This window comes from Bacillus rossius, chromosome 14, assembly GCF_032445375.1.
Source record: "Bacillus rossius redtenbacheri isolate Brsri chromosome 14, Brsri_v3, whole genome shotgun sequence".
NCBI lineage: Eukaryota > Metazoa > Arthropoda > Insecta > Phasmatodea > Bacillidae > Bacillus > Bacillus rossius.
Window position 1 is genome coordinate 41,285,281 of NC_086341.1, and position 21,117 is coordinate 41,306,397.

Sequence of the window (21,117 nt, forward strand, 5' to 3'; positions counted from 1 at the left end):
GCCTTGCACAACAATAGCGGGATGTTTTTCTTTAACAAATGCCACATCTTTGTGCCAATCATAGTATTGGCATTGTCACATGCAAACGCTACACAATTTTTCCAAGAAATTCCAAAACGTTCAAATACCTTATCCAGCACAGAGAAAATACCATATCATGTGTTGTCTGTACTCTCAACAAGGGATAACAGTACAGTGCAAATTTTACCTTGTGTTTGATTTAAAAATGAAACAACTAATGGATAAATCTTCACTGCATTACAATCAGTACTCCCATAGATAGCTAAAGCAAATGGTCCACTTACTAAAGATTCAACAATTTCACTTTTAGTTTCACCAGCCATATACTCCACTAAGGCAGATGTTTTTGTTCTCGCACAGCTGTATTTCTGTGCAATTTTTGAGTCCGGAAACATAGCTCTATACAAATTACCGGAATGATTGGCTACTGCTATTGGTAAATTGTATTCTACCAGAAAACTTGTAAACAATAACTCTGCGTTTGTTACTTTCGTTTCTTCAGATGTAGCGAAAAACGACCATATAGATTTATTGCTCGTCACGGCTTTAAGATGTTCTGCATGTTTCTTTGATTCAATATGCCGTCTACAGTCATCCCTTCCACCATGTGCAATTAAAAAGTCACACATTACAAAACGCGTGGCGTTCCGAAACATTTTAAAATGACAAGCATGGCCATTCTTTTGAATAGTTTGGACAAAAGTTCTGAAGAATAACGTGCTCTTTTTTTGCCCCAGATACACATTGTTCTGTCACACGCTTCATTTCTACAACCGGTACTGAAGAACACAACACTATCGAACAACATAAAAAGGTTTCACGTCTGTAGACACGACAAAAACACATTGATGAAAAAAATGGCTTTCAAGAAAGTAAATAAAACAACACAGGTTAGCCAAAGTACCGTACAAAAATTATCGTGATGTAAGTAGCTAACAAACGATAAGTCCGAGAATTTGTACCAGTTGTATCGTACAAAGGACGTAATACCATACAATTTATATTACAAAACACAAGAATTAATCTACTTATTTCGACAGTACATGCGCACATTTATTAGTTCCGTTATCTGCGCAATCACGTGATGTATTCGAACTACGTTCACGAAACACGCACATCAGAAACGGAATTTTTTTTTCCGTTACCATGCAGCACAAAGCCTCGTTTCCGTAATAAACCAGCGATGTTCCGTAATTCCGTGATAAATCCGTAATAATTACGGAAAATCCGTAATGGTTGGCAGCTCTGCGGAAATATACATGACACAAATAATTCCCGGTTTTAAAAAAAATTCCCTGACATTTCCCTGATAATTCCCGATCAACGTGATTTCCCTGATAAATCCCGGTTTTCCCGGTGAGTGGCCACCCTGTTTAACGTGACGTCATAACAAAACATTCATGAAATGATTGCATACTTTTATGAATAAAATTGAATCATTTTTATTGAATGATCACTATTTTGTATGGATACAAAGAAGGAGTGAAATCAAAAATCTACAATTTAATTGATAAATTTACTTTTATTTGCACTCACTAATTGAAATATGTTTATTACTTTAACGAAGAGATTATTTTAACCATAACTTTTATACACGTTTGCTATTTAACTTCTTCCAATCTGTGTTATTCCGTCAAGGATAGGACGATGACTGGAAAAGTGGGAAACGGACGGGAGTGTTTCAAGTTTAACGTGCCTCGAAAAAGTCAAATCGATGGTTGTTCCAACTGGGTGGAAGAGAGATAGATGCGGCGCAAGTGTACAATGAGCGTAATGGAACACAGCGTAATGGGACACAGTGTAACGGGACAACGTGCACAACGGGACACTTTTTCGTGCGTGCAGCCGGCGTTCATCGATTTATTAGACGTTGTCACATCAAAAACGTGTCATTAAAAGGACTGCTTGATGCTGAACTGAAGCAGAGCGTCACACTAGTGAAGGGGGACGAGAACCGGACGTACGTAGACGATGGCGGCCAGCTCGTTGCGCGGGGCGTTCCTCTTCCAGCCCTCCTTGGCCTCGCCGCGGCGGTGCGAGAAGCCGCTGTCGTAGACGGAGAAGTGTGTGCCCAGCAGGTTGGAGCGCAGCTTGCCCACGAAGGACTCGCCGCCCCGGGACAGGTCGGTGGGGTCTGTGGAGATGAGGTAGTTGCTGGTCGCGCTCTTCTTGCGCTTGCGGCCCGCCAGCATGAACACCTGAGGCAGGCACGAACGCAACCTCACCGCGCGAGGCCGTGGCGTCGGGAGAGTTCAGGCAACAACTCAACAACTTATCGATGGCTTAGAATGAAAACCTCGTATCTCAATTTTTAGACGAAAATACGCTTTTTTTATGTTCCTGGCTGGAAAACCTCGTATCTCACAAAATGTTTGGCTGAAAGAAATAAAATGTGCATCCTACTGCCTTCTATCGAAAAAAAAAAAAAAAAAGAAACTACATATATCAGTAGCTCTACGACATTGTAGAAAGAAACGGTTTTTTTTTGTCTCTGCTGTAAAATTTGCATTTTATGAGATACAAGGTTTTCATTCTAAGCCATCGTTATATTTCTTCTGGAAAGATTTAATTTTGCTAGCAAAATCAACTTGGAAAACAATCATACGTATTTAAAACGTTCCACCACAACTATTACAATTTATAAACTTATTGCTGTAGAAAAAAAAGTGTGTAAAAAAACTTTTTTTTTAAATTACGTACTTTATTCTTTTTCTATACAAGTTAAAAATCATTGACTAGCAACAAAAATGTGTAAGAAATGGCTAATACATGCAGTATACTCTTGAGTCTATTAAAAACTGGATCTTAACACCTAAAATTCAAAAATTTAAATTTTTCACACAAAGCCTGTGTTCAACTTCTCTACCACAAAATTGAATATTTTTTTTAAAAATTAATTAATCAAATGTTTTTTTAGGCAGATGCCTTGAAGAAAATTGATGCCACTATCTATAAGTGCATTTACATTACACCTTCAAGGGTCCACATGCCCAATTTCACATTGTGGCCCCCGTTAGTAACACCCTTGGGAGTTAGGAACATCCTTAACAAGTCCCCTAACCAAAAAAAAATTGACTTCCTGGATCTCAGGATAAATGACTGGTACGACAACGATATTATTACAGGTCCTTTATGAAGCCCTGGCAACTAATATACTCATGGTATGAGCACCAGACACCATAATCCTACTGCTGGCGCAGGATGCCCTATAATATACTACTCCTTTATATAATATAATGTTTTAAATGGCAAAAATCTTTCAATGAACATAACTTGTAAGTTGTACGCTCATGGGCGAAGAGGGGAGAAGGTTACTGCAGTGGTCGCGACACATGACGAGAATGCTGTGTGTGAGGTTGGTTGCCCACCCTGCGATGGTGAGCAATTAGCAATTAGCGAAATTTAAAAATGAAAGAAACTAAATTTGTACAGATGAGAACTCGGTGACTCCAGATTTTTTTCGTGCAATCACATCAGGGTTCCCACCAACTTGTTTCAGTAAATTTCCCTGAATTTTCCCTGTTTTCCCTGTTTTCCCGGTCGTTGGGAACCCTGCACATCACGTGATCTTCTTGCATATCATGCATGTAACAGTCTATGCTACCTGCCTTAGCCATCACTCCACAGGGACTGATGCACTTTCATTCCAAGGACACAGCAACATGATGGTAAAAACAGCAGTGAGTTATTTATAACCTCTACAGTAAAAATATGCTTGTTTAGCTATAAATGCATTTGAAAATGACGAACATGCGTAAAAGTATAAACTGACTCAGCATTACATCATCTCTCGTGTATCCGCACACAGTTTCAGGACACACACAAAATTATAAATGCTGCTCAAATAAAGTTCAAATAGTCAGCTACACCACCTGTTTGCACATGGAATATAAATAAACGCTCGCAAAAAAGTGAAACGTAAATAATGTGTGCTGCTACGATTTGTCAGTTCTAGTTTACAGAATAGCACTTGTTTTCCGTAAGCCCAGTCACAACATAAACTTACGAGTCTTGAGGTGTTACAGCCATTGCTTTACTCCCTTGATCCCGACTGCACCTCATACTTTACATGCCAACTGTCAGTTTGTCTCACTAACTATCTATTAGTCCAGCCATTTTGGCACCAAGTATTTTCTCTCATGGTTCTAAAAAAAAACCCTCCTTGATATGACACTCCTAAAATGGGGTCAAAATTAATTCTAGGTAATGACAGAGAGGTTTTATGGTTTGCTGGCAAGAATTACAACATGCAGCTCGCACAATATGTGCAACAAACTTGCGTTTTGGCCCGTTTCCTTCCTTTTTTCAAGTTCCTAAAACCACATTTTTCACGGTTCCCCAGAAAATGTTGATTTCTAAGAGAGGGTCGTTATTCTCGGGGTTGTAGAATCAAGAAATAAAATGACAGAATTGCACACTAACGATTGAACGGTTAACGGTACTACATTTACTCCTAGAGCGTAAAAATAAAGGTGATGGTATTTGCACAGATTATTGGTGGTGTCAGCAGCACAGTACCAATATATGTATATGTGTATGTATACACACACACACACAAACAGTACACTCCCGATTATCCGCAAAATTAAGTGGCAGGGCCACCGTGGATAGTGAAAATCGCGGATAATCCGCAGAGCCGAAAATGGGAAACAAAAAAGGAAACATTAATTTCAACTTTATGCACAGTAAACGTTACAATTAACAGTAAAAAAATTTTAATGATGCTAAAATTTTTGTATTTTACTGATAATTACGCATGCCAACCTACTGTGTGAGTTCCGAGAAGGCCTGTGGCATTTTACTGTATACTGCACACAATACACTCGTCAGTAGAGTTCAAATTTGCTCACTTGCAATAAAATACAGATTTACATATTTGCTGTATTTTTTCGTAGCATGCGCGGATAATCTGCACCACGGATAATAGGGAGTTTACTGTATATATACACTAGAGTCCCGTTATAGCTAGAGCTGGGCCGATGCCGATCCCAGATCGTAATAATCGGCCAATTTTGTTAATTTTGCCGATCATAATGATCGGCAAAACGTAGCCGATTATTTGAGCCGATCATTGGTCTCCTACTGCAAACTTATAACATTGAATAATTACCTATACCTAACAACTTTCCATGTTTGTTTACGGTACTGTTCGGGAAAAAAATTTCATTATTCATCAAAAATAGTATGATTTAATAATTTAAAACTAACCACACACGAAAAAAATATACCAATAAAGTAAACAAATACTGTAAGTTTTATAAACATTGAACAGTTACATACCGAAGTATCAATTTCCACGTATATTTACGGTACTTTCGGTAAAATAATTTTTCATTATACTATTTGCAAAGTTATTTATCATTTACGAACCTAAAACTATGTATTTGTTTACAATTTACGGTTAATATTACCGGAATGGCGAATGGCGACTGTTGTTTAGGTTGGTTATGTGACGCCAGAGATTAAAGTGACGCGCGTCGCGCGACGGAATTCGTACGGATTAATGGCGCAAGTAGTCTCGTGGTTAGTAAACAACTACTCTTCGGGAATTCATCTATTTAGTTTTTTATCGCTAAATATGGCCTATTGAAAGTTTTGTTTAGCGAAATTAATATTCTTATCCGGTTTAGCGGGAAATAGAGCTTAACTTTCTTTTGTATAAAAACCTGGTTGATGAAGAGTTTTGTTTCCCACAGTAGATCCTCGTTAATCCGTGACGCGCTAATACGGTAATCGGATAATCCGGGACGATTTAAAAGTGCAGAAAAAAAAGAGAAGCTAAAGTTGTCAGCGCTTAAAATTAACGTCACGCGGGCCGGCGGCCGGCAAACACTGCAAGCCATCGCGTGGGCCGCCAAACTCTGCAACGCTGTTTGTACCTACCCTTTGTGTCGCCCCCCCCCCCCCCCCTTTCCTTTCAGCTGTCACATTTGTCACTCTTTAAACTTGAGGGGGATGTCCTGACTTCTGCTTCCCGTCTCCCGTTTGTTTGAATGTTGTTTCACGTGCTGCAGAGTTACTTTCCGCCCGCCAACGCACGGCAGGCGCCTGGCGAGTGACGTGTCTGGCTGGCATTCGGCTGGTCGAAGGGGTGGAGGGTGGTGGGGAGCTACCCAAAATTTATGTGTACAAGGTCAGCACGATCTTATCTTTCTCTCTTCGGCTGTTGTAAATGACCGTGAACTAATGGCTAGGCAGTGCCGTATTTTTTTAAGCCGAGACAACAATTCGAAGGCGGCCCTTACCGTTAACCGATTATCCGGGTTTATTTATTTATTTATTTTACAGAATTTCAATTATCCGGGCATCGGCGGGTCCCAATGAACACGAATAATGGGAAGTTTACTATTTTTATCCATCTGCTGCCAAGGCGCAGTAAGCCTCGGGAGATGTTACGTCACATGACCTTGGCCTTAACCCAGCTGCACGCTGGTGTCTGAGAAGCTTGACAAGACCTTCCGGGCTTACCTGTATAATCGCTAGTCCGTGAAATTTATGATGTCGTGATTTTTAAGTAATCATGTCAATGAAAAGTAGTTTTGTCTGGGAATATTTCACCGTTTATAGTGATCCGTCAAAAGCAACGTGTAATCAGAGGTACTTGAAAGGCTCTAATCGGCTCAGAAGATCGGCAAGATCGGCAGCAGATGATCGGCATCGGCATGATCGGCAAAATAGGTGATCGGCCCAGCTCTAGTTATAGCAAGGTGTCACGGTTCCAGGTTTGATCCTCGCTATAACCGTGTCCTCGCTTTAACCGAATTGGACAAATTTTGGCCCCCAAAAAATAAAAATTAACTGAAAATAGCATAAAAATTGTGTTTAAACCTGTATAATTTGAAAATAACAGGTTATATTAACGAAATCTTAATTTCTGTGAGCAGATGTGTGAATTCTCTTTAAAACGATACCCCATAAGTACGGATGCGATCACCGATTGCGTTAAAATAACCAGAATACCCTACCACGCCACGTAAGTATAGCATCTCAGCCCGCGGCCGACGCAGCATTGGCCTGCTATCTATCGTCGACGCGGGCTGTCTGCTGGCGGCCATGTTGGTTCGGGATGTTGCAACAGGTGGTGCTAGTGTAGCGCGACGATTTAATTCCTTACAAAATAGCAGGAGTGCGGCTGCGGCAACGCACGTACGCCTCAAACGAAATAGTCGCTGGAAAACTATACTTTTTCATTTAAAGAAACCTGTCCACTTTTTTAGAAAATAAATTTGGGATTAAACTCAAACCATCACCACCCCTTTCCCAGACAAATACCCCAACAACTGACCGAAACAAAAGTTACAAGAAAACTGTCCTAACGATTCGGAAATAAATACGGTAGTGCCTACTAGAGGTGTAAAAGTAACGAAAAAATGTGTACCCGTATGTATTCGTTACTATAACAATTAGTACTCGTTACTATCGTTACGTTACTCGTTACTTCTGATACCGCATAACATGCTATGTTATGTTGCAGCAACGAATCCAGTCGTATTGCGTATGCGTACAGTATGACGTCGCGTAAATAATAATAAATAGAATATAAACAATTAACAATATTTGATAATTAATAGTTTTTGTTAACCAAGAAACAATTAAATCTCATTAGAGCGGCTTTTTCATATTATCTCTTTTAAAATAACAACAAAAAAAAGTGAAAATACGCAATTATAAAAACAAAAACATACATATTTCTAATTTGTAAAAAATACTTTCTTACGTTGTTTCTGTTCTAATCTCAATCTTTGTCTACACACGGCACAGATAACTAACGGAAGTTTGATAAAAGAAAGAAAGGATGGGATTCTATTTTTAAAGCCACGCACTTAGGTGGCGACTGCACAGCTGAAGAATGTGACAGGCGTCAACGGCAAGATGTCTAATGGCGAGCGAGAGGGGTGGAGATAAAGCAGACAAATAACAAAAGCGCGCTTCAAGCGATCACGCCGTAAATTCCTCAAAAATGCCTCGTTATAGCCGTGTTCTCGCTATTACCGTGCTCGCTATAACGAGATTCTACTATATATATAATATACGACTATAAACTTACGTTATGCGTCACAAATACAAAGAACTAGTAACCAAAATGCTATGAGGAATGACGTTTTCCGACTTCTTGTCACAGTTACGTTTTTATTGACTTTCACGACCAGTCCTGGAGTCGCGACGGCGCAGTGACCGGCGGAGCGGGCAGCAGGGTTACCTTCTTGCCGTAGTCCCGCTCGAGGTGCAGGAAGTAGGTGGGGTAGAGGCCGCGGTCCATGCCCTTGCGGTCGCGGGTGATGCGGCACTTGTAGTGCACCCGCTGGCTGCCCGGCTCCAGCACGAACGTCTCCAGGCTGCCCTCCACGTCGCCCTCCTTCTCCCGCTCCTGCCCAACATGCGACGCAGCTGCGAGACCTCACTCGGCCCTTCCGGCTTCCGCTCGCCGGCTTCCCGAACAATTCTCGTGTTTAACACCCAAGTACTACCTCGAAAATTATAATGGCCTCTGTCATTTTTCCTGGATCATTAAAAGGTAGTTAAAAACCATTTTACAGCACATAAAAGAGGAATACACCCTTTGCACTAGTCTAATAAATTGTTTTTAAAGTATATATTTTCATGTCAACCACAAACAACAAGTTAATAGACCGATTGAACGGCAATACACAATCCCCATTTTCTAGTTCCACGTTATCTGCAACATTTTTCTTAACGATTAGCACAAGAGGGACGCCAACATCAACGTTAAGTACACCCCTTTACGTCCCTCGTGATGGCGTGGTTCTGGCAACGACCGGCCAAAGAGCATTGACAGGACGTAAAGGTACGTTACGTGTTGGTGGATCCGACAAACTGTCAAAAATGAGTATGCAGGTAACATAGCATTAAATTTTTTTTAAAAAAAATATGTGATTCCTTTTATAAAAAGAGAAATTAATTTTAGTGGGAAAAAAGTACGAACTAGCAAACATCCCAAGAAAGCACCAGCCAATAAGACGGATTCACAGATGCACCGCGAGTCAGGGTATGCTCGTCTGATCATTGGGTGTGGCAGAAGAAGGGGTAGGAACCGTCGAAAACGGCAGCGAACAAGCCACGTACGTTGGGGTCGGAGCTGACGAGGTTGGCGGGCCCGGAGAAGGGGGCGACCGGGGCGCTGACGTCGTCGGGCGTGGGCGGGATGGCCAGCTCGGGGAGCACCGGGGACGACTCCTCGTCCTCCATGTCCGGCCCGTCGTCCGCCCACAGGCTCAGCGACTCCACGCGATCCAACACCTCGTCTGGAGCGAGACCACGTGCCATGCTTCAACACAACTACCCCCGAACGAGACTCGGTAAAAGTGTTTTTGATGCAAACGGCACACCGAACACGCTGTTTGAAGGTAATCCACTCCACTGCAGTGACATCAGAGGGCGGTATCTCAAGTCAACCACTCCATTGCAGTGACGTCAGAGGGTGGTACCTCAAGTCATCCACTCCACTGCAGTGATGTCAGAGGGTGGTACCTCAAGTCATCCACTCCACTGCAGTGATGTCAGAGGGCGGTATCTCAAGTCAACCACTCCATTGCAGTGACGTCAGAGGGTGGTACCTCAAGTCATCCACTCCACTGCAGTGATGTCAGAGGGTAGTACCTCAAGTCAACCACTCCACTGCAGTGCGAAGAAGGTAACAACACTGGACAGCTGTCAAGAGTTACCATCGTGCCAACCCCGCGGAGTAGCGAGACACGACCCGAGGCACTCACCGTGGTCCTCCTGGGACACCGGCGACTGCAGAGGTATCACGGAGTCTGGGTTCCCGGGAGGCATGGTGTACTGCAACGGCCCATCGTACCCTGCGACACACGCATCGCCCGTCCACTACACGTCCAGTTCAGTTTTACATCAGAGAAGCAGCAAAACAATGACTTCTTTCACATTCACATTAAATGGTACGTCATCCATTACACAAAGTCTAACTAATAATATTATGCTATGCCCCATAGATAATAACTGTCTCTACACTAAACAACTTATACTCCACTGAAAGTACAAATAGAAACAAAACTTTAACATGAAACAGTTCCTTAAATAATTACACTAAAAACACAGAACATGTACAAATACCAGGTCAATTAACTTCATAACTTTTTCAGGATGTTTAAATAAACTTTGTAACAAAATCTATTCTATACAAGGTTATTTTTTTTATATGACAAACCCAATCCAACAAAGTACCAAATACATTTCATACCCATAGCAATGTCCCTATTTTTATGTTGGTGATGATTTCCACACGATTTAAGTGGACTGCATTTAACCATAATATGAGTCTTTAAACTGAAATGAGGTGTTAGCCAATTAGCAATATGTTGCTGGAAATTTAAAGTTTTGTAACTTGACTTACAAACAACCTGCAGCTTTGCTCGTGCCAATTTATTACCAATGTAAAAAAAAAAGTATGTAAATAATTCCAAATGTTTTTACTAAAGAACTTGACAAAACATCAGGTGCATACAAAATTTCATTCATAACAAAACCACTTAACGTTGAAATTTTAAGTGGTAATGCATAACCCCATTTAACCTCATTACAGATATCTACTTTAATTTAAGATTTTTGAAACTATCACATCTTTCTTTTAAATGTATAACTCAGTTACCAAAATGCTTAATTCACATGTATTAATAAAAAAAAACAACTAATAAAACTCCAAATATTCAGGTGCCATAAAATATTGTTATCTCTTTAAAAGTATTTTGACTATGATATTGCAAGTTTAAAATAACTGTATTGTGGGTGTACCTCAATGACCATAATAATTATAATTAACATTATTGGACCACTTTTAATGTTTCGAACTAAAAATAACATTTATTAACTCTGTAGTCTAGAATTTCAAGTAAAAGGAAAATTTTCATGTAATGATTACGTGCTTATGATCTATGATTCAAGATAACAGTTTACACTTCCAGTTAAACCAATACCAATTTGAATCTCTGTATTCTTGAAGTTGAAAAAAAACATTAAATTAAGAAAGTTCAAAACAATTAAATATAATAGCTAAACTAAAAATTAACTCATTACATTAAAACTCTTGTATTAAATCAATATTAATATAATGTACCAGTATTCAAATCATCTCTAATAGATTCAAACATACTATAGCATGACTTATATTTTTTACTAACTGCAGCTTGAAGAACTTGGTTTGTAGACGGAGTCCAAATTAAATATTTTTCTCAGACAGAAATGTAGACATCTGTCTCTTTGGAACGTTAGTCGCTTGTAAATAATTCAAAAACATAGAATTCTCAAAGATCTTGAAGAAATTCATTATTTAAATAATTAATGCAATGGAAAAGATTGTTTAAAATTATTATCTTGGACATAATCCACTGCTCTGGCATATGTTCAAAATAATTATTTAAATAAATATTAACTATCATCGACACTTGAACTTGAAAGCGTAGCAAACATTTTAGATTATACAGAAAACAGTTCCATCAAAGTTTTCATCAAATAACTACAACCTGTTATAGAAGTATTTCTTGGCACACTTGAATAAAGAGTTTAATTAATAAAATGCTAATACATAGTTCCAGTATAATTTTTCATTATTTTACTCACAAATAGCTGTAGTGAATCATATAAATCCTCAAATAAAATACAATTAGGTCACACCTGACTAATGAATGCAGACCCTACTTAAGACCAAACTGCAGTCTTAAAAATATATTATTGTATTTTGTCAGCACAAGTAGTAGTCATTATTAGGAGTTGGTTGGAAGCATGTATTGCTTTATGGAAGGCTAAGGAAATTTTTTTCTTTCCATTCATTTTGAACTAACGTTCCAGACAGTTTTATGCAAAGACCAAATTTGTAAGTGCTCAAAACTAACCAAATTTAACATGACTTTCCCGTACACAGAATAATAACATTGTAAATATCACAGGCCACTGTCTGAAGTTGCTTGGCTTTTGGGCTGTCGCCATGTCCAAGACGAATATATCACCAACGTTTCGGTCGACATTGCAGTTGCCGTCATCGGGGTGGATAGAGTTAACCTTGGATGCAGTTACAACCCCGAAACCAAACAACTTCCTAGCGGAAATACGTAGTCCATCTCCGAGAAACTAAAAATCAAGGATAATTTCACATGTTTATTTCATGTGAAATACGTGAAAAAAATTACATAAATAATAAAATTAAAATTAAATCTGTATCCTTACAATGTTGCATCCTGATTCAAAAAATCATAATGTGAAATATAACCATCTAGAAAACAGGAAACAATGAACAAAAAAGAAAAGAGTAGCCACTATGCAATCTCAGGGAACTAAAACCTGACTTTCTTGATCTGCAGACCTGTCTTAAAACACCAATAACGATATAATCCCAAAAGCACTTATTTAAACTACATAATGACTTTTATTAGTATGCGTGCATTCAGGTGGGGCTACTTAAACGCATTGTATTATTTACAATGTAAATTGTTTCCTCTCCATACCCATTACAACTTTCAATGCAGTCATAGAAAATACACCAACATGTGTACATAGATATCATTAAAAATAACATATAAATTATTAATGTTTGTACTACAATGCAATGTTAATATTTCCTTTTTCTAGAGCAACTCTGTCTTGATAGTATGTATTCTAAAATAATTTAGTTTCATCCAAATACTAGCCTAATGGGTCCCTTAGCTAAGTGATCCACTAAAAGTGCATAGTGGTGGTTGCAGCCATTTTTGCGTTGCTTCCGAATCCTCACACGGGATACATACATCCACTAAAATCAGGTTTTCTAGGGATGTGACACTCGCATCCACTAATGCGTCTCTACATTATTATTTTCGGAATTGTGTTTCATTTAGAATGTATATAATATTTTTGATCTAATATTAGTTTAAATAGTTATAAGCATGAGCAATAACTCAAATACAGACAAATAAAAACATTAATAAAAATTATCCAAAGGTGAACTGAACTTACAGGGGTATTTAATGCTCATTATAAGTATTTTTAATATTTAGAGATTCATAACAAAATTTTTATTTTGATCACTAACATTAATAACATCCATGCCACATTAATTTTTTTATAAATGGTTGTCATATCATTTTGCTAAATATTATTAGATATCACGACTCAAAAAGGTTATGTGCACATTAGTACGACAAACTGTCAACAGATGGTGCTAACAGTAAAAGTATTAGGATACTATCCATCCTTAGAAATATGCCCTTTACATTGTGCTATGGATGCATCCCTATGTATTCAGATTCTACCTTTATTTTATATTACCAACATTAAAATTTACTACATAAGCCTCAGAAGATGACAACCACAAAACTTTTTTGAGTTGTTTCTCAAGGAGATGCCCAAACGACTCATTCATATGATGTGACAATTGACATCGTCCCGGGTTTTGCATCCCGCATGTCAGTGCCCAGGGTTTTTCCCTGTGTCTATGCAGGTTTTACCTGGGCCCAACTTATCTAGTTTTTAGTCTAGAATAGTCAGCGAGGGGAGTTAGTCACGGCAAAAACGTTGCCATGGCTGGCCAATCCCCCTCCTAGCACATGATGCATGCTTCCTCTCCTGCATGGTTCATAACCTGCATGCTTAGAGCGTATAGGCTTCGGCCTGAGACGCACTTAAGAGTCTTATCTACCCAGACCCCTCCCAAATACACTTAGTAATTAGTTAGGTTAGGGGGGAAAAAAAACTGTCCCGGGCTTCACCCTTTTGAGCCCGATGTGCCACCACCTCCCCACTTACACGTTGCGAGCCCCCTCCTTCTACCACCACCCTCTACGACCGCCCGCCGAAGTGTGTGTGTGTGTTTGTGTGTGTGTTGGCCTGTGCCCGCCAATGTGACGTCAGCGCTCCGCTCCCGAGAGTTGCCGAGCGAGGACGAACAGGCAGTGAGTCGCGAGCGCTGCGAGAGGAAGGAGCTTCATGCACCTGTCGTTGTTCTCGGAGATTTTCAGTGCTACAGGGGGAAACGGGCCTCGCCACACACGGGCTACGTCACGGCCCTGAGAACAGAGCAGCCGGGTCCACATGCCCGTCATACATGTGGTGGCGCCCTAGGATTCGACGGACACTTCAACCCCCGTTGCGGTGTCACACTCCAGGGACGCACCGTGCAACTCGCGCGGCCGGGCCTGCGCGGATGCAGCTTGCGGCCGGAAGCCGTTCCGGGACTTGGCGGACGCGCTGCGGACGTCCGACGCCTGGACCATCCCCGAGGTCTGCCGCTTCTGCCGCATCTTCTGCTCCATGAGCTGGCGCTGGAACAGACACCACGATCCAGGGTCGCGGACAGGCTCAGACGGGCGTCACAAGCACTAGCCCACAGATGTTACATTCAAAGGCATGGCCACGCAACTACCAAAACAGAAACATTAACGAAACTACACCTGACTGCTTGCAGCATTTTACTCCTTTTATCCCATTAAAAAACAAGAAAGTCTGAACATGAACAGGTTTTCTCTCCGTTCTTGATCATAAACAGAGTGGTTCAGTTTTAGTCATTATTAGTTCAACTCATTTTCAGTTACAATTCTTTTTTTTTGCAGCTTCCTTTCTATTATTAAGTAACTTAATATCTATAACAACCAGCGGCATAGCAGGCGGGTGGCAGGGATGGCCCCCGCCAGGGATGCCTGGAGCAGGAGTGGGGGGGGGGGGGGTGCGCCTCCGCAACGGTTTTGCGGTTACTGAACCATCCTCCCCTCTCTTTGAATCTAAGAGGGGCGCCATTTTCAAGTCTGGCCAGAGGCACCAGTCACCTTAGCTATGCCACTGATTACAAATATGATAACCAAGAGTCATTTTAACATCTCATTTTATCTTTTAACCTAACAATTCTTCTGGTTTTCAAACACCTCTCCACTATTGAAATTCTTATAATAACGCGTTCCATGAAGCCACGTACTGCCGCCAGCAGCAGAACAGGACACTCGCGCAGTACACCGTAGTGCGAGGGCAACTACTAACCTAAAAATAAAAACATCAAAAAGCACTTACGAAGGCCAGCTAACATAGGTCATGTAAAAGTGTTGTGACCCGAAACTTAACTGAGCACGGGAAATATTTCAAATCGCAAGGCATCGAACGCAATAAAAACCACAATGTACTTAATTAACACTTCTGTTCACAAAGGTCAGAGAATGAATTAGCCAATGAACATAAAAAGAAAGCAATAGCAGGTGTTAATTAATGGCTAGCACACAGTGTGACTAAAACATAGAAACCCGGTTAATTACAAGCATCAGACCGTTACGAAAGTTTTTATAAAAAAATTTACAGTAACTACCTGTTGTTCCAGCTTCTGTTGTCGTAAATTCACGTCCGTCATTTTATCAAACCAGTTGTCTAAACAACACGAATGACAAACTTATAAATTAAAAGTCAATAATTCAGTGTATCTTTAACATTCTTATTACATAAATCAAACTGCCGCTCTTTTAAGATTTTATTTCACTTCTAATATCGCTTCCTCTTTTTCCATTGTTATTTTGCAACAAAACGTAGATAACAAATAGCAAGGGTGGAAACTAACGAGAGAGAAAAAGTGTTCCAATTTGTGTCTACAGATTGGTATATTACTTCTTCTTCTTCTTTTTCTAATAATAATTATTATAATAGTAGTAATAATAAACTTCGTCGTATTATAATTTAAAATTTGTAACTTACTAATTCAAAACCAGAGCTTGACGTCTTGTGACAGAGAATTTGTAGATCATTAATATAATACTAATATATTCTGTGATTCTATGTAACGTATAATAATTTGAAATGTTTCATTTATTTTTCCAATGTTCGATTAAGCATTGAAGAATCACAAAATATTACTAACTTAGCATAGTCGGATGCACACCGGCTTACGTTATGTGGGTTTCTGTGATTGTGTTCCGGGTAAGACATGGGTGTAACATATACATACTGATATTTGATTACGTTTTGAGAACAAAGTTTGAACGAGGACAAATCGACTCTTTGCCTGTTGGTAACATATTGTAGGCCACGTAGAAAAACAATTGTCTCTATAGTTTGTCACCCCCAGTGCTGGCCGTTATCTATGCATTAACCATCAAACTATGTGTGCATGCTATAATGAAAATAAATATAAATGTCAGTGGAATTAATTTTTCGTGTAATCTGCAGAAATGACAAGTAGTAAGTTACTTGTTTGGAACTTTTTTTGGTTATGCAAGCGTTAGTTTAGCATGTTTTTATATGTACAAAAATTTTCAGGGAGTTATATGAAATCGATACCGTGTCTTCACCAATCGTTCATACAATTTTATAGTATTTAAATGAAGCAGACTTAACCCATTTAACCGTTCCCACGGTTTAACAGCATTTAAAATTGGTCTTCTTAAGTTCTTTAGCTATAATCTCAATAGTCTCCAAACAGCACATAAATAACACATTTGCACACACACTGCTCATAAGACGAAGTTATATTTGCACTCTAACACAGCAGTTCAAATTGTAGATAATTCCAGCAGATTTTTCCCCTCATGCTTGTCAAAATTTTGTCAACTATGTTTGAATTCTGTCGGCTATTATTCACAGAAGCATTTGAAGCATTTATGTTTTTGTTTTAGCATGTAGGTATTTGAAGCTCTATAAAGTATTTCCTAGAAATAAATACAGATTCAAATTTGTTTTACTTTATATCTTTGGAACGTACATATCAGAACAACCGTCAGTTATTCTACGCTACTGACGGGTACGCTGATTGGCCACAAACAGAAATAGGCTCGCAGCATAGAGGAAACGAAAGTTAAAATTTCAACAACTTTCTGTGTGCGGTGTGCATACTATTTTGCTGTGCGGATGCTATTTTCCATTGTGGCAGTCACTGTGTATTTGTGTACATTCAACTCCTTGCAACCCTGTTGTGTGGGTGCTGTTGGAGAAGTAGCCCAGCCTTTACTTAACTAACTGTTCAAATGGCACACTATCAGTGTAATACTTGAAACATTGCAAATTTTTGGAAGTTATAATTTTTAGATAGACTCTTAAGAAAAAACGATGAGAGTGAATTTTTACGATGCGCGTGCACCATGCAACAAAATTTTCACAGGATGACAAGAAAGCTAAATAAAAAATAAAATTTACATACAAATAAATATTATATACGTGCTTTTAAATAATATACTATAGTGATTGATATTGAATACTGGTCTGTATAATATAAAATATTTATTTATTGTGAATGTTTGTAATAGAAATTTTGTTTGTAAACTTTTTCAAGTGCATTTGAAGTGTATTTATATAAGTGAGGTTAGGTTCCTGTATGTATAATTTATTTGTAATTTAAATAATTACATTTTAATTTATTTAATAAATGAAATTAATAATGATCAATAATTTGTTAATAATTAAAATTGATAAATTAGAATAAACATTCAGCACTGTTATTGATTTTAATTATTAGTATAATTTTTCTTGATTATTGTACTAAATTAAATAATAAAATAAATAATTAATTATATACATGTTTTATATTATTATTTAATACTGAGTTATTATTTAAATTTTAAAATTTTATTGAGTTTATATTACACCAACTTAGTAGGTAACTCTTCTTTAGTTCCAGCTTCGTCCGTAGCTAGCCAACACGGTCTGCTCACACTGTTTTACGCCTTCTCTACATCCAGGAATTTCATTACTAGATATTTTCCAAATGCATATATTCTCTCCTTCAGTTGTCTTTTTTTTGTAGTAAAACAGCAATATGACACAACTTTGCTGGTGTGCTGCCATTTGTCGTGTTACTTAAGACTAGAGTAATCTTTGTTTGTACATTTTTATTTCAGGAAAGAAGCAAAACAAGACGAACGGTTCAGGGAAGGCTAAGTCCGGGGACAAAACAATCAAAAATAAATTAAAGAGAAGAGACAAAAGGGGAAGGATACTCGTCAAGAACTTGCCTTTTAAAGTTAGTTTTAGTTTCCGGTAATTTAAGTATTTTGTGCTTTGAGTAACCAGTTTTAACGTCATTCATGGCAAGTCGGTCCAGATTAATAATATTTATGTTTGTTTGAATGAAAATAAAGATAGTTGATGAGAAGAGCCTATTGAAGTAGGCCTATTTGCATGGAAGAACTTTTTAAAGTATTTTATATTCATACTGCATATGTATATCAATAACTACTTTAATTTAAACCACTATTTAATCCATTGTACAAATATATTTAATTGAAAAATAGCGCGTTTGTTAAAAACATGAAATAAATGAGCAAATTTGACAAAATTTAACTCAAAACTACAAAACTGTAATCTTTTATTTTGGTAAATGCATTGTAAGGAATTTATTTATCCCAAATTTTTGTACCTAAATTAAATAAAGTAGTGGATTGAAAAACAAAAGTAATTTTTTCTTTGATATTGCATTTTTTATTACTTAGTTAAAAAAAATTTCATTTTATAACAATGGCACTCATTTCAAACACAGAAAAATTTGCAGTAATATTTTTATTTTTCTGAGAAGTTCTGTTCTAGAAATGCTTATTACAAAAGATTTTATTCTTTCCATCATGTGTCAAGTCAAAATGAGACTATTTTGGTGAAATAAATTATAAGAATTATTTTAGTTTGATATTTGTTGAATAATACACCCGTTTTATTAATATAAACTATGTATAAAAATTAAAAAAAAAAACAATATCACCGAAATATTCTGTTTTAAAAACAACTTGACTTATAAATAAAACCATAAAACCTTGTTTCTACCCATTAGCCATTACCTTAAGCTTTTGTGCATAATTGCGTCCTTTTTTTTGTGTGTGGTATGGATTCAATTTTTTTTCTGTCACTATAGTAGGTAATATTTTGTGTAATCCTTCACCTAGTTGTGAGCATAGTAATGCCTATCGGTAGAGTAAGATTATGTGGTGAATAATAATAAAGTGAAATAACAGATTGAAGTCAATACACCGCTAAACACTGAAAAGGAAGTCGTACATGCCAATCACCGAAATTTATGTAATTACACGACAACACCGAAGTGCAAGGCCATACACAAAATTCACGTCAATAACCTCGTATTTTCCATTAAAATGTAATTTTTTTGTACATATTTAGTTTAGGTTTTAATTTAAAATCCGAAAATAATATGTACCAATTAAAAATATGAACTTATTTTCAATTTATGGTTTGTTAAAAGTTAATAATAGCAGTCTATAGCTCATACTATACAGATATGGTTGAAGGCCTGCAAAGAAACATCAAAAGTAAACATTGGGATTTCAACTTTGCATAGTGATTTTTTTTTTATTAATTTCAATAGTGGTAAAAACTTGGCATTAGTCATTCCAGATAAAAAAAAATTGTTTGTATCTGTTCTTTTAATTTTAATATTTATAACTTTCCCATGAACTACGGATATATTGAATGTTTTAGTGACAGGTTTTTCGTTAATACATATGTAGAATTCATTTCATTTTAAGTTTTAAGTATCTTACCGTGAAATGTTGAAGTAGTTGATCAACGTAATTGTGCTTGATATACACTTGTTTTAGTTTTTTAATGGCGATAAAAAATGAAATGAAGTAGCTTTGGCTTCTGGGTTGTACCAGCATAGCATACTTGGCGAATAATTCACCAAAACGTCTGCGAATTATTCGCCGAGGACGCGGCTAGAACCCAGAAGCCAAGCTACTTCAGACGATGGCCGTGAAAGCCTGCGAACATTATTAAAAGAAGAAATCCCACTGTTTTTTGATGACGGGAGTTCACTACTCTGGAACGCCACATAGTTTTGGCTCCGACCGTCGGCCAGAGTGTTCTCGGGAGAGTGAGAGTGAGAGTGGGGCGCGGACGAACGGGCGAGGGGGCTGCTGTTCGCAGGCGACGGAGGCGGATGTCAGGCGGCTCTTCTCGCGGTTCGGGAAGGTCAGCGAGGTGCGGCTGCCACGCCGCGACGACGGCTCCCCCGTGGGCTGCGGCTTCGTGCAGTTCCCGGGCCGGGACAAGGCGGCCCGGGCCATCGCCGGCCTCAGCGGCACCGAGTTCATGGGTCCGTGTCTCGTCCCGAGTTGGCACCAGGGCTGGCTGGTTCCCACCAAGTGGTTTCTATAAAAAAAAAAACATTTTTGACGTGATAACTTCTTACAAATCGATGAACGCCGGCTGCACACACAAAAAAAGCGTGACTCATTGTCACGTTCCGCCCGAGCCGAGCGTGCAAGAATCGGCCAACCACCGTGCGAGAAAATCTTCCATGATGTCGAACAGGTTAAGGCGGGCCTTTTTAACTAATTGTTCGTGATTATATTCAAACAAATTATTTAAATTAAATTTGCATAAACTGTAAATAATATTTTGAAAATTAAAAAAGTACACAATTTTTCATCAAGTTTTCGTATGACGTTATCACGTAAAATTATCGTCCGTAAACCGACTTTACAGACAACCCCCTTTTTAATAATGTGTTTGTAAATAGAATATCTTAATTTTTTTTTTTTAACTCTTGTGATTTACAGGAACTTAAAATTATATACTAATCAAGATCGGAATATATTGTAAATTATACCTGATTAAATAGTCCTCTAAAATTAAAAATATATTAAGTAAGTTAATTCCTGTTCTGTGGGAAATCTCCGACTGTACTGTGAATCCTCCTCCTGTGGGGAAATACCCTTTCTGTGGTTAAGGTTCGTATCTATACGCGTGAGAACTCGGTATGTGTCCGGATAACCTTGAACGGAACGCCCTGGAGGCGGAGTTTGTAGCTGGGGGCGTCACCGTTCTGGGCTCGCCGCGTATCTACAGTAGGTAGGGAGGGGATGACGGCGCAGTACCCCCCCCCCCCCCCCCTCTCGCTTGGACAGTCGTCTGCACGCGCCGTAGAGGAAGGAGGGCTGGTCTCCACCGCCAGTTCTGAGAATGTACCTGTGTTTGGCTTTCGTCCCAGCACAGTCATATGCTACTACGTAGGCTATGCACATTAGACCTAGCCCAGGAATATAGGCAAATGACTATAATCTATGGCAAATTTGTCGAAAGCTTAACTTTTGCACAGCTGTACAATTTAATTTGTCTAACAACATATCAAAACTTTACCGTTTAAAACTGAGTGTGTAATGTCAAAAACGTGCAATG

At 38.5% G+C, this 21,117-nt stretch overlaps 2 protein-coding genes across 2 annotated transcripts in view; one reads left to right on the forward strand and one right to left on the reverse strand.

Moving 5' to 3' along the window:
* The window catches only part of LOC134538811 (protein king tubby), a 32,240-nt gene extending 16,694 nt beyond the window's left edge, over positions 1-15,546 (reverse strand). Inside the window, exons 1-6 of the mRNA XM_063380313.1 lie at positions 15,317-15,546; positions 14,141-14,288; positions 9,753-9,842; positions 9,106-9,284; positions 8,222-8,389; positions 1,986-2,219 (exon numbers count right to left, since the gene is read on the reverse strand). Coding sequence (XP_063236383.1) covers positions 1,986-2,219; positions 8,222-8,389; positions 9,106-9,284; positions 9,753-9,842; positions 14,141-14,288; positions 15,317-15,358 — 861 coding nt within the window. The 5' untranslated portion in view covers positions 15,359-15,546. The remainder of the gene's footprint in view (positions 1-1,985; positions 2,220-8,221; positions 8,390-9,105; positions 9,285-9,752; positions 9,843-14,140; positions 14,289-15,316) is intronic.
* Positions 15,547-16,052: 506 nt separating this feature from the next.
* LOC134538813 (RNA-binding protein 28) overlaps positions 16,053-21,117 on the forward strand; it is a 39,539-nt gene continuing 34,474 nt past the window's right edge. The window contains exons 1-3 of the mRNA XM_063380315.1: positions 16,053-16,179; positions 17,832-17,953; positions 19,864-20,032. Coding sequence (XP_063236385.1) covers positions 16,170-16,179; positions 17,832-17,953; positions 19,864-20,032 — 301 coding nt within the window. The 5' untranslated portion in view covers positions 16,053-16,169. The remainder of the gene's footprint in view (positions 16,180-17,831; positions 17,954-19,863; positions 20,033-21,117) is intronic.